The sequence below is a fragment of the Lampetra planeri genome, chromosome 19 (assembly GCF_965212315.1).
Source record: "Lampetra planeri chromosome 19, kcLamPlan1.2.h2, whole genome shotgun sequence".
NCBI lineage: Eukaryota > Metazoa > Chordata > Hyperoartia > Petromyzontiformes > Petromyzontidae > Lampetra > Lampetra planeri.
In genome coordinates this window covers 3,979,582-3,994,369 of record NC_136125.1, presented here as the reverse complement: position 1 = coordinate 3,994,369, position 14,788 = coordinate 3,979,582, and the positions used below count along the sequence as shown (strand labels likewise).

At 45.1% G+C, this 14,788-nt stretch overlaps 1 protein-coding gene across 1 annotated transcript in view; it reads right to left on the bottom strand.

Moving 5' to 3' along the window:
* Positions 1 to 14,788, bottom strand: part of LOC144723968 (neurobeachin-like) — a 518,054-nt gene that overhangs the window by 148,979 nt on the left and 354,287 nt on the right. Inside the window, exon 14 of the mRNA XM_078602770.1 lies at positions 5,306 to 5,385. Coding sequence (XP_078458896.1) covers positions 5,306 to 5,385 — 80 coding nt within the window. The remainder of the gene's footprint in view (positions 1 to 5,305; positions 5,386 to 14,788) is intronic.

The following is a 14,788-nucleotide window of genomic DNA, read 5'->3' as shown; positions in this document are numbered from 1 at the left end:
CTGTGACGGTCCCACCTGATGACGGAGACTTGTGTTGCCTCCGAAACGTCGTGATTTTTGTTTTTATTTTATTTTATTTTCATTAATTTTGATGCTTTACCTACGTGACTTTACGAAAAAACCTAAGAATATGATTCCTTGCAGTCACGAAAGCTTCAAATCTAGAATTAAGAACATGCAAACTCTAAATATACAGGCGGGATCGAACCCACTACACATCCTGCATACCGGGCGAGGTAGTTAACATCTTGCCACCGTAGCGCAAAGTGGTGACAAGATGCCGCATTCGCCTGCGAGCAGCTTCATGAGTGCACCCACGCCGCTTGTGCCGTTGATTTTTTGTTAAGGGGGGGAGGAGCCTCACCGTACATGGATTCAAAAGGCTTTACTGTACTCACTTTATCGATCTCAGAAAGATGATGGGCTAAGGCAACCCCAAACCGGGATTTAAAGTGCCAACTTCCAGAATATGAGGCAAAGTGCACGAGCCAGAGCATCACCTATGCAAGGAGGGAAATGAGGGTTGGATATCTATATATATAAAAAAAGGTAAATTTGTGAATGTGTGTCTGTTCGAAATGTTTAGCACACTTCCCAACATGCAACAAACTTGAAATTTGGCATGTGGACAGCTTCCAGACTGTACACAATGCAAAACGTATCAAAATAGACTTTTGTATTTTGGGGAGGGGGGGAGGCGCAATAATGGATATATTTTGCACGGCAAGTGAGCGGTGACATCACATCTGTGATGTCTGTGATGTCACCGCTCACATCTGTGATGTCACCCGCATGCGGCAGCGTCACGCAGTGTGCCCGCTGACGTCACACAGTGTGCCCGCTGACGTCACGCACCCCCTCCCCACCCTCTGCGTAGGCCGTGTATTAATCCAACACAAGAATCCAAGTCTGGGGCGAAGCCGGGTAGTAAAGCTAGATAAAAAAAAATAATCATGGTGTGCATTCGTCATTGCATTTCAAGAAGCTACAATCAACAAATATCAAACAAGAAGATAACGATATATAAAAATCCATTGTAACAACATCTATAATGAGTACAGAGTAGGTATTTTTTTTATTATGTTAAGGAAGCATTTACTTATTCCTAAAAATCGCTCCCTGGCCAAATTTCACCAATTTAGGTAAGCTTACATGTCAATGCAGGGAAATCAAACGGCGCGCTCACTTTTCCAGGCAGCTGTGGGCTAAATGTAATGAATCACAGCCAACTCAGCTGGCACTTCAGAAGCCCTGGGTTCACAACTTAGCCTGTAAGGAATGTCTAAATAAATCCTCAGATGGCAGCTCCAGTTTGAAGTATTCATGCCAAAGCATTGACTGTGAACAATGGCCACAATGGGACACTGCACAAATGCATTTTGCAAACCTGGCTTTCAGAGCCATGATGATGTAGCGAAGTTGATACTATACTGTATATAAAGAGTGAGAGATGTAAGTTTGGATTAAAATAACGTTACCTATCTATGTTCTACACTTTTAGGTTTAATTTGCTACACAATAACTAATGGCATCTAAAACTTTCGATTTAAAGCTTTCGTGACTGCAGGGATTCATCTTCTTGGTTCTTTCGGTAAAGTCACGTAGAATGGAAATAATAAAATAATTCTCACGACGCTGTCTCCCCGACAGACCTGGTCTTCACCTGAGGACGGCTGCTTGCGTTGTGGCCGAAACGTCGTGAGAATAATTTTATGATGTTTTATTTCATTATTACCATTCTACGTGACTTTACCGAAAGAACCAAGAAGATGCATCTAAAACTGTTTGGTGAAACCTAAAATCTGACATCCAAACTGTAGCAGGGCACTCCTCAGATGTTCAGAATGTCCCCAAAAGATAACCACGCTGCTGATTCTCTACCCTTCTCTGAGTGTAGACTTGAGTCCTCCTTTCTCTCCTCTGTCCCTGCATACTCCATTATAGTTCTTGCAAGAACGCGTCAGGTTTGAGTCTGGGGGTCACGAAAAGGGCACGGGACCACGCCCAGAGAAATCATTCAAGAAGGGCGTGAGGGGATTTGGGGGAAAAACTAAACAAATTTTTTTATTTTACCAGGTAGGGTTCACTGAGCTATGTAGCTCTTTTTAAGAAGCCAACTCGCCACAAAAGACGCGGCTTATCATCTGGAAATGTATAGCAGCCGCAGACTCTAAGCGCGTGTTTCTAAATGTGGAGGGAAAAACCGGAGGACCCAGAGAAAAATCCACAAGACCATGGAGAGAGACATGCAAATTTCCGAATAGGCAGGCGTCAGGGTCGGGACCGAACCCACGCCCTGCTGCATACCAGGTGAGGGAGATAACATCTCCTAGCCACCGTGGTGCCCCATACAAATCCAGAAACATACAGATTGACGGGAGAGAGGAGAGAAGAAGAGAGCGTTTATAAGGAGGTGCGAGACAAAGACTCGGGGCACCGGGGAAGAAAAGGATGGACGTCAACAATAGGGAAGGTGCTCTCCAAGTGTTCACGTTGGCGTTGAGCGGAACAATAAAATTCCCTGAGTGGCACGACTCGTGTGCACTGCCTTTCACTTCCACCCTCAGGACTCCGTGACTATGATGCGCCCTTCCCCTTCCATCTCCTTCCACATCATCTCCCCCTCCTGGTTTTGCTTCTGATTGAGTAAATGGGAGATCTTCTTGGTTCTTTCGGTAAAGTCACGTAGAAGGGAAATAATAAAATAATAATAAGAAAGCATAATAAAAAAGATTTTATTATATTATTTTATTATGTTTAATTTTTATTATTTCATTATTTCCCTTCTACGTGACTTTACCGAAAGAACCAAGAAGATGAATTCCTGCAGTCACGAAAGCTTTAAATCGAAATTTAAATGGGAAATATTGTGGCCTCGATCATTACATCTCACCGTGAAATTCCCCGACTGCGTGAGGTTGCAGTGGTCGAGATGACAACAGTGCGCTGTGTCTCGCCACTGACTGCTCAATCTGCGCAATTTGTGTGTTTTTTCTTTTTGTTTTCAGCAATGACTTTGAACGTGTTGTATACGTGCACGCACTTGCCCTGTGCAGCATCTTGAGATGCGTACAATCTAGATGCAACATGAATTCAAATCATAATTGTTATTATGACCGCAGCTCTCTTCAAATTTCCAAGTGTTTTAGAGGCACTGCATTACAGTATGCTGTCCTCTATCAATTCTGAAGGTTAAGGCCTAATATGGTTGTTTACTTACTACCGCGTGTGTCTCTGTTATAAGACAATGTTGAAGATGAATTTGGTTAGGTTTAAAAAAAAAAGGTGCGATTTGCTAAAAAAAGACTAAGTGCAGAGAGGTGTATAGCTAGCACCATTGGTATAAGCAAATACAAGCTTTGAGAACTTACTTTTATTAAGTGACCAATTAAATCACGTGAAAGATAACTACATCGAAGATATTTCAGAATAATTTATGTGGCCCCGTCTTAAGGGCCCATCCCCATATCTAATATGATGTGCTGTTGACTAAAGACGCTTTGGAATAAAGGTTGTCTCATGACAAAACTCGTATACTGCACCTCACTTGTGCCATAAACGGCAGAATACGCTTGTGATGTACACACACCTTGAATGTGTGTTGCTCAGTAAGACCCCCCCCCCCCCCCGCACTTTGGTTTATTGCTTTACCTACCTTTCAATTGAACCTGTATTGCAACCAGTGCACTCTTATGTTTTCATCATTGCCTCGAAGACACTCATGAGATATCCTGCAATTGATCAATTTTGTAGCAGTTCATCCGCATTCAATTACGTTGTCCCCTTGTGTGCTGACCGTTACACGGTCCCTGCAAACAAACCCCTGAGTCGTTGCCTGACACTTTTTTTTGTTCGGCTCAAATTGAATGGGGCCTGAGCTCAAATGCTACTAAGAACAGGGCTCAAGACGTGAAATGCTTCCAAATATTGCACTTAAATTTTGCCGTCTCAGCCACAGGACGCTTTTTAGCACGCTTGCCCAAAGTGGAAATTGGTTATCTTATTCAGCAAAGGGGGAAATCGCGGTCTGATTGTGAGGGGTGCAAATAGGTAATTGTGTATTTGGAACTGTCAAAAACTATCTTGGTAAGTCAAGATTTTGCTTTGCCTTCCCAAGTCTCGATCTGCAATATTTTTCCAAGGCAATCCCTCTGCTTACAACCAGGTGAGAACCAATAACAAGTCAAACCTTTTTTTTACAGCAAGACCTGCGAATCAACACGAGAATCAATCTCGTTGGATCATAGTAAGTGACAAGATCCGTTAAAGTGTCATTCCAGGATGCAATCGCCACACACAACAATGGACAAAGTCAAATGTCAAGCGTCCCCCTGGTCAAATGCGCGATGAACGGTGCTGAGCTCTGTTGACAGCTCTGAACCAGTGGTGGGAAGAATTACATTGTTTGGGGACGCCATGGTGGCGAGATGTTAACTACCTCGCCCGGTATACAGGAGGTTATGGGTTTAATCTCGACCCTGACGCCTGCTGTATATTTGGAGTTTCCATGCTCTCTCTGTGGTTGCGTAGATTTTTCTCCGGATTTTTTGGTCTTTCCCTCCACATTTTGGAATCGTGCATGAGTATTTGGCTGCTATAGATTATACATGATAAGCCACTTCGTTAAGCTATTATTTGTGGCCAGGTTGCTTCTGAAAAAGAGCTATATAGCTCAGTGGGCCTTACCTGGTAAAAATAAAAATACTAGCAAATAGTAATAGGAGAATTCCCACAAAATAGTACTAATTTTAATAGCCCTATATGGATTTTATGATGATGAGCCGAAACATTGTCAAATTCAAACTTGCCATCTTATAATTTTGCCACATGGCATTATAAATAAATCAAGGTTGCTGAATATTTGTATGATACTTTAAACACCTATGTATGCCAAATTTGATATATAATACATTTTAACGTGAACATTTCAAATTCTATATGTATAAAATGTAATGTTGTGGTTCATAAGATGCTGAGCTTATGACACATTTTGTGGTTGTTGGTATAGATGCAACAAAGATGACAGCGATGATAGCCACAACTCAAAAACCCACGCCAATTTCTATACCAACCATCAGATATCCATTTGTATTCCCCACCATGTTGCATTAACCAACCAGAATTTTCTTGCACTTAGCTCTTGAGATTGGACAAGATCAGGCTCTAAGGCTTAACAGTGGAGATATAATTTTCTGCCTACTTTAGATTTAATGTCATTGGATTCTGGATACTTTGCACACGTAATTTGGCTCAGCTGTTCCACGGGAAGAAGAGGGTTCTCCAATGGATTGCGGGCTACACTTACCTTGAGAATGAGTTGCTTCAGGAACAGCAGCATGAAGGCTCGGAGTGACACCACCTCCTTCTGGGTGGGCCGAGGACCGTCTGTCGATCGCACGCATCGCACACATAGCACACATAGCACACATAGCACACAAAGATCCACCACTTTAGTCAGAGACCGCTGCTAGAGCAAGGTTTGTACGCGAGCACATATGGAGGCCGTCGTGAAATGCGAGGCGGCCAAGTGGGGCCATTGCATCCAGCCAATTCCCAGTGCTGATACCAATCACACCAAACCAGGAACAAGGTTGAGCTGACTTAGCAGGAGCACCAAGCCTTGTTCAGATAACAATTTTACTTGTAGGAACCACCTGGTTCCACCAGCCCACAGGGGATTATTGTGTCCGTCCGTCCGTCGTGCATCCAAAAATGGGAGGGGTGGGGCTGGGTGGGGCTGGGTGGGGGGTGGGAGGGGTGGGGCTGGGTGGGGAGGGGCTGGTCACACCGTGGTGCCCTTATAAAACCCAACATTTAACCTACTCATGACGGCTTGTGCCCACCCTCACAGTCGGCCATATTTGCGGAATACACCACGCCGCCGTTGACCCTGACCACTGACCAAGCAACCCAACGTTCCTACCAGCTCCCTCCGCAGGAATGTGTTACTTTGTAAATGCACATGGCCAGAAATCAACCGCTGTTCGTTGGCAGTCTAGTACTTTGCCTACGCCATTATTCCCCTCCGCACAATCACACCCCATCTTTCAAGAGCATAATGTTCCTTGCCACGGTCGGGTATCTGTGCGGTGTGATGTATCGTACTGCCACGGTGATGTGCACTAACATTGTGGTTTGGTGCAGCAGCATTGCGTGACAGTGTGTTCTAACTCCATGGTGTGGCAGTACTGCACGCGAGATTGCCACAGCAGCTTTGCACAACAGCAATGAGCAGCAACGCATTCCAGAATGGTGAAAAAAAATAGGATTCAAAATAACGAAATGAATCCTAAACCACGATTTAGTTTGCATACAGAATGGCTGTGAACTATTTATCCTGGTCCAATGATCATAGACGATGGATTTATTACGGTTCCATTGGGTTTTTGGATATGTTCGCCATTTATTTCTACACTGTGATGTCCTCATAATTATTAACAAACTTCCCCGCCATCCTTATTTTTGTCGTGGAAACGCCATTTAAAAATAATGCAACATCCATCCAACCCATGCACCCCTGCCTCCCTTCTCCGCTATTTATTACATGCCATCCCCATCAAGGTTCGCGACTACATTTGTCCCTGCTTGCTTGGCAGAATGTTTTCCAATTAATCGTGGTGTGATTTTCTCGCGCTGTACCACTAAATTGCCTCTTCATCATTGTTTCCCTTCTGTCAGTGCCAAGGCTCCAGGGAAAGCATTCTGTCCACACACCTACCTCACGGACCCATACGGTGTCTCCAACATTCATGTTTGTAAAAACGACTGTTGAAAACTTATCGGCATTATTATTATATGCAGAATGAATGTATGTATTTAGAATTTCTTTCGCACCATATATAGCCAACCGTGCTAATTTGAGTTGTGTTGAATAAATAATGAATGACAATCCACGGGTTAATTCCATCATCCACACTATTTAAAATAAATAAGTTAGATTGGGCATGAAGACATCACTAGAGCATTGCTGGATGATGGTCAAGTGTGGCAGCCAATGATTGTAAAGCACCCGAGAGAAGGAGATGGAGTGATGAAATCAGTTCATGCACAGTTGCTGGATCGATTGTTGCATTAAAATAATAATGCAAAGGAACCTGCCTGTTCAAATGAACAAGGGTCAGTGCTCACCCACGTTGAAAGGAGTGGGAAATTACAAAATTCCATACAGGCCTTCAGTCTCGACAAAGGATCAGACCTGATTAGTACCAATTCTATGGACTCGTTAAGGATGATGGGTTGAGTCAACCTATTGCTGGTATTGAATTAAAAACCATAAAACTGCAAGGTCAACAATTGAATGGCAGTGGCAGCATTTTATTTCATGCGGTATTCTCATCATCATCAGCCATGATCAATCCACTGCTGGATGAACGCCTCCCAAGCCATCGCCATTCTTTCACGGTCCTGTGATGCAACAAAGCACCCCGCCCAGCAAAAAAAATGAAGAATGCGAAGTTCCCTTTAACGAGCGCACACATTGTGCGTGCAAACTCGACCGCTGCCCTCTGCTACTCGTGTTAATGTAACACCGCTCAGGTAATGTTCTCAATCCTGCCAGCGGCAGCATCTCTCTCTGCAATACTCGGAGGGCCTGGTTGTAAATGACAAACAGCAGCAGTTGGACAAAGCGTTTCAGACAGCACTGCAGGAGCCAATATAATAGCACCCTTTGGCTGTAAATTTGTATCATGCGCTGTCAGAGACGCCGCTTGAATTCAAGCCAAGCATGTGTAGGGGTGTTAGAGAGAGAGCCCGTTATGCATGGCAGCTTATGGCAAACAAACAGTGGGCGGGGCTACGTGAGTGCACGGGGAGGTGCTCTCTACGACGTCCGCGCCAGGCACCCCGGGGGGGCCCCACCCCTCAGCGGGGGGTTGGGTATAAAAGGGGATGTATCGGAGGGCTCGGGGTTCTTGTTAAGCTAACCAGTGAAGACTGAAGACGTCTTAGCTAGAGCCCTGGACTCCCCTGGTTCGCCGTCCTTATCAGGGCCGAACAGGACCGAGCCAGCGGCGTGGTCCCGAGATCCAGAGCCGGTGCTCTTGTCAGCGCTGGTCTGGGACTCAGGGTACCGGGCCCGACTTACCAGTGTCGGGCCAGATAGCCTCCCCTAGCCCGTTAGAGGAGGACTAGGAGGCAGGCTAGGAAGTAGCTAGCGCGTGTATCCCCAGCTAGCCGGGTGAGGGGGCCGACACCCCCTCTAGTGTTGTATGCCAGAACCGTGCTGTGTGAATAAAACCCGTGTGCCTCCAACTCCGGCGTCCAAGAGTCGTGAACTCTATTACACATGTGTGAAAAGCATTCTATGTGGCAATTTTTATTCACGTATTTATTTCTTGGCCTGGAGAAGATAAGACGCTTCTCAAGCGTGAGGTATAGGTAAACAATCCACAGCCCTCGTGAGGTGATGCAAAGGAACCTCAAATCATTCCTCTTAAAATGTCTCCCAGCACAGAGAGCAATTGGGAGGCACTCATCTCCATCAGTGGCCCTGAGTCAGAGGGGTGAATTCCACATTTCCCTGGCTCAGGCTGGTCACTCCGTAGAGCATGAAATAATGTCATAACATAGCCAGAACTGCATACCAAATAAGTCAAGGAAGCACTGCATGTACGAGTACAACGAACAATTACATTTTGATGTCAGAGTATGCGGTGTAAGGTTAAGCGGACATCATAGCAGTTACTGATGTTAAAGTATTAATTACAAAGTGCCATATGCTTTCCACATCAAAGGCATGGAAGACCCATGAAAGACCCATGAAAGTTGATAGATAAATAGTGTATATTTATAACATCTCATATGTTATATAAATTACACAGAGGGCCTGAACTCAACTAATCGCACCCCCCAAAAAAAACTTCGTGAATTATAATATTGGTTGCGAAAGCTTCCGTGTTAAATGTCACATTTCTCACTTAATGACGTTCAATGCAGCACATTCAAGCCACCCTTCAAGAGCGTCTCTCTGCTCGAGTGACCGTAAACGAGTGTGCGCTCATCTCGACTGACTCGTGGCCCAGACCCAGTGGTGATTTGTTTACCTTTCTTATACTTTGCACTACCATCATGTTTTTGTACTATTTGTCATTGTAACGTTCTTACTACTGGACATACTGAAAAAGAGCTTAAGAGCTCATCGGATTCCTCAAGTACAAATAAATATTCTGATTCAAGAAGCAGCCCTCTCCACGAGACAACTGTTGTTCGCGATAATAAATTAAAACGTGTCCGATTTATAAGGCGCGCAGGATTCATTGCAGCGAGTCGCCAACACATGCCAGAGGGTGCGTCGGGACAAAGTCCGAGCGTCGCCCGAGTGCTCTTCCGCGCGGATAATTCTGCAACTGCCTTGAGCAGAGTGCGTCGGACCGCTCGCTCGTTGTGAAAAATCTGCTGGAAATGAATTCCGTGTGCGGGGAGCGGAAAGGGTGAAGCGACGTGTGTTCGTTCCAGCGTCGGGGATCAGCCTTAATGACGTCGATTTCGTTTGGCGCTTGTCAGGTTCGGGCATCGTGGACGGCAAGTCGTGTGGGCTGGTGGTGGATCAAGTTCTGTGGCTGGTGGTGGATCAAGTTCTGTGGGCTGGTGGTGGATCAAGTTCTGTGGCTGGTGGTGAATCCGCAACTCATGGCACAGGAGAGCAGCCATCTTGTACACTTCCCACAAAGCGGTGTTTGTTTTAGCAACTGCATAAGGATGATGGGTTAAGTTGACAAACTCAATCTGAACATGAACTGGCAGCGTTATTTACGTTTTGATTTTCCGGTGGAAAAAAATGCATCCTTCTGCTACCATTGAATATTTCAGTGAACAGCGAGCACATGAAAATATAATAGGCCTCTAAAACGTATTATCGTCAAACTCCTTGCATAATGCCCCAAATGACTTGCATATATATTTGACATATAATATAAGGTATGCAGGAATAAATGAAATCATTAATTTCTATCCCAATTATTGTGCTGAAAGCATAGGATTATTACGTGTTTATGTTTCTCAATTTTAAAATTGAGTACACTCATTTTAAATGTCTAACCGTAATCTTTGGAATACAATCGTCTCGTCTTACAAATATGTAACGAGGTCTTAAACAGCCACGGTATGGAAAAATTATATTTAGCAACTGCCCTAATTAATGACCAGGCAGGATTTGAATGGCACACAGACGGAAGCAACAATGATGAGACATTATAGAGGAGAACCACCGTAATGGGTATAATTAAGCACAATTCATACTTTTCCTTGAGGAATTATAAAGCATGTGAAACAATAACAACCAACATTGTGGTGTATATTTGTTCATGGCTTTAGCAGCACCTGATTCCACACTCAACTCAACGTGTTGATTCAAATCTCTCACGAATCTACGTAATGAAGGCTGTGAGTAAGTAAGAAGTCACAGTGCGGAGCTGTTGGCTGAGCTCTTGGCTCACACACTTGGAAGATTGCAACTTCACATCCCAGTCAGGGGTTGACTTGGTCCATCGGCCCTCCAAGGCCGATAAAATGAATACCACTTGGTGAGACATCCACAGGAGTCATCCTATGAGTAGACTGGTGCCTACCATAGGAATGTCGAATTTCCACCCCTGGATCTGGGCCGACGACACAAACGAGTGCTATCATAATGCTCTACTTTGGCTTGAAAACTCAAAGGTACATAGCTAAAAAAACATTTTAAAAAATTGCATATTTTGAAAGCAGATGTCTGCTTAGGTAAAATGCCAGCACCTACAGCATAAATTCCTGCTGTACGAGTGTTAAAATGCCACTCATGTGTCTCGTGCTTTTGATGGTTTGAGCCCAGGATTAAAAAAAAAAACATTGTATGGAAACCCCATATTAAATTGGTATGCGTACGAATTAAGCTATATCCAGCTGCTGAGGTTAAGATATGCAGTGTCAACGAGAACCAAATGTAAGACTCCTGTACAGATGAAGCAAGCATACTTAGGGACGTTAAGATCTCCTTGAAAAGACAGTGGGGAAAAGGCCCAAAGGCGTCCTTATCCATGTAAGTCTCCTGCCAGGATGCATCCGTGCTGCTGGCAGGATGCATTTCTCTCTCTGAGTAATGACGTAACGCCCATAATTAAGCATAGCCCAGGGGTGCTGAAGCAGAGCGGTGCGACTTGCCGTGTGGAGATTGGGAAGTTTCAAACCCGGCTTATCATCCCCTCCAGCATTGCGGTACAATAAGCGGCCACTCTGTGGCCAACGGACAGACGTCGTAATCCCACACAGAGACTGACTGCTCACCGTACGGGTTGCGGGACTTTCCACCGCTGCCCCTGGGACCATAAATAAGAGATGAACGCTGATAAAAAAAAACGTTCGTTTGTGCGGTGGAGACTATTGCACGAATCGACATTGAAATAAAATCAAACAAAATTCAACTGCCATGCTTTGAGGAGCAGTCCTGTCAAATGTGGCTGGGACAGGTGGCTACTCGGCTTCCTGCAGCTTTGAGGGCTGAATGGTTTGTTCCGTGAAAGTGACTTTGGAGTTAACGATGGAGTGACACCGGGAGACTGGACCCCCCTATGGTGACAGGTCTGTACGTGCAGACAGACTGACAGCTGCTCCGTGTCTTCATCAACCCGTCAGCTCACTCAGCCGCTGGCTTCATCACAGTCGAAGTGCGGGATGTGGGGGAGGGCGGTGGCCTTGCCGTGTCAGCGGAGAGCAATAAGTCACGACTACCTCGACCCCCAGAGCATCCACACCTGCGCCACACATGCACCCCATCCTGCATCGGAGCCTTCTACATATCTCGACCTGTTGACCCCCCCGCAGAGATTCCCGCTAGCAGGGATACGAGAGAGAAGAATTGCAAGCAGGTTTTCACTCTACGCTCCGTGCAGAGGTAAGCATGCACTTTGCAAATATTAATAGAGTGCGGTGTTGCACACCTGTGGATTCGCGCAAAATGTAATCACACGTGTGGTGATATGGCGAGCATGCCTCTTTCACAGTCGTAAGGTTGCGAGTTCAAATAGCGATCTGGAGTCAAGCCAGCCCATTGTTCCTCTTCGACTGATTAAAAAAAACGAGTACCGCCCCATTAGAAAGTCGAGTGGCTGCCCTTTGCAGAGGTTGACCTCTGTCATAAAGACGTGCAATTTCCAGCACAAGCGCACGGCAACCAATTGGACTTGGCAATGCCAAAGTCGTGGTTAATCATGGAGACCTTGAAAAGCCTCCACAGCTGGCCTGTGCACATGGCGTGCACTTACATGCAAATAGCGCATATAGATTAAAACCTTGAATATCGAGGCTGGGATGGCCATTGCAGCAGATTTAGCATGTGGCAGATCAAATGTCGACTGTGAATGGCCAGTTAGATAACCTCGCGTATGGTCCGCAAATGTAACCAGTAATTCTGGCCGAAACATCTGCCGGCACCGCAAGGCAGACGATACGCAGGGTGTGTATACCATTGGTGCTAAACTGTTAACAACACAGAAATAACATCTGATGATACCCGAGTACTGTATACAACCATTGCCAAGACACTTGGGGCTGCACGCATTCAGCCGGGGAGAGCAGTGGTCACAGTGTAACGACTCCGACACGTTGGTTGAGTTCAAAAGGTGTGAGAAGCTTTATCTTCTGCAGCGTGCATTCACTTCAACTTCCACCATCTAAAGCGCCCCGAAACACTCCTCTCTTCCCCGTTATTTTCCTCTCGTTTCTCTCTATCCGATCACTTTTCTCCTCCCGTCCCTCGTCACACATCTTCACGTCTCCCATACGCTGCTGCGCACACCTTCCGACCTCTCACTTTCTGCGTCGGGAGGTACGTCCGACGTCATTTCGTCTCCCCTCCACCAACGGCGAGTGAGCTACTCATTCATGGATTGCGCTCTTTCAGCCGATAGGGAGACACGCTGCTCGTCGGCTCCACGTGTCCACAATAATGCTCGCGAGCACGTGTCTGCCCGCCTCTCTGTTAGCCCAGGTAAATACTCTATAACAGTACTTACCCCGAATGTCTAACACGTCACCCCTTCCTCCCTGGCGATGCAATGAATGTTTCTATCCAGGGTTGTGGTTTCATTGTAGAATTCATCCTTTTTTAACACTGCGGCCAATTTAGTAGCTAATTATAGCTTCCGGGGAGCATGTACAGTCAATAAATACAAAATATATCAATCGATTAAACATATTTTCAGATGCATGATCTTACGTGCATACAATGAGCTTAAATAACACTGGTCAACAAAAAAAAAATATTCTGGCCTGGACTTTTGCAGCTGTTTTAGACTAATTTCAGGGTGTTGATTCCAAATCTGATCTCAGATTTGCTCTATCACATAATTGTTATGCTATCGGCATACCCCATTTTAATTGATTTTACCCGAAATTAACTCTGTCACTTATGATTGCAAGTTGTTGCGAGTCAGTGACTGCTTTAGTGTTAAAATATGGTGCTATATTTTTAGGATAGTGTGTTTATAATATCATTTAATGTAGATATCCACATTTATTTATTATTTTTCTTCTGCAGTTTTTATTGAAAATGCAATATTTGATATCTCAAAAAACCTGATGTGATAGACTGATGCCAGATTTGGAATCAGCACCCCAAAATTACCTTAAAACCGTTGGAATACCTTATGCCAGAAAAGTGTGTTGACCAGTGTAATCAATATTAATTGAATCAGTGCATCATTACACTCCTAAGACTCTCGCAATCAGACGATTATAGGTCCAAATTCCATTCAGAGATCTATTGAGTCCATCATCCTTGCAGAGTAATGAAAAATGAGCACCACCACATTGTGGGAAGAGTGGTCCTTGCACAAAGTTGTGGATGTTCCTCGACTGCTTCAGGATCACAGATGGAGATAAGCGCTGCCCGTTTGCTCATTCTGTGCGAGGAGATGATGCTGACCTTTTGACATTGGATATATTTGCTCAGATACTCGCTCTGTAAACGTAACCTGCACGCTTGGTTCACTCTCGAGGTTCGTCAAATGTCTAAGTCCGTCTCAATGGCCTGAAAAATCTGTAATAAATGGACCGCACATCAGCTCTGTACTCTCAAGCATTTGCATCGAGCATATATACTGCTCGCCTCTATCCACGTCCTGTGTGCCAGGCATGCACAGCTGATTGCACAACTCCACAAGCAAGTAGCCAGATGGAATATGGTCTGGGGGCCATATTACCACTACAGAGAGGCAGCACCAGTGTTGGAAGCCCCATGATGTACTCCTGGTGTCGGAGAAACAGGATGGTGGTGAGCGAGGGGCAAAGATGATATATTTACATACAAGCAGGGAGCAGGGAAGGTATTCTCATGCAGGCACACAGAAAACATATACGTACACTTTGGCGAGATGTTAACTACCTCGCCTGATATACACAAGGTCGTGGGTTCGATCCCGACCCTGAAACCTGTAGATTTGGAGTTTGCATTGTCTCTCTCCCTGTGGTCGCGTGGATTATTCTCCGGGTCCTCTTTTTTCCTCCAAATTTAGAATGAACACGTGTTGATAGTATTTGGCTGCTATACATTTCACACGATAAGCAACTTCATTGAGTTATTATTTTGAGCCCTGGAATTGCTGTCGAATGCCACTGCTAAAGGAAAAGCTTTCACTGGAGGGATCTCTTGAGAGTCCCTGGAGGGGGTATTTGGTCTACTCTTCCTCACTGACCATGTGTAGGGCTTTTAAGAAACTCGGACCACCGTTTCCAATGCCAGGAGAAGTGATGAAAATGCAACCACTGGATTTCAAACCAAGTGTGATAATTAATACCCCATTGAAGCACCTGC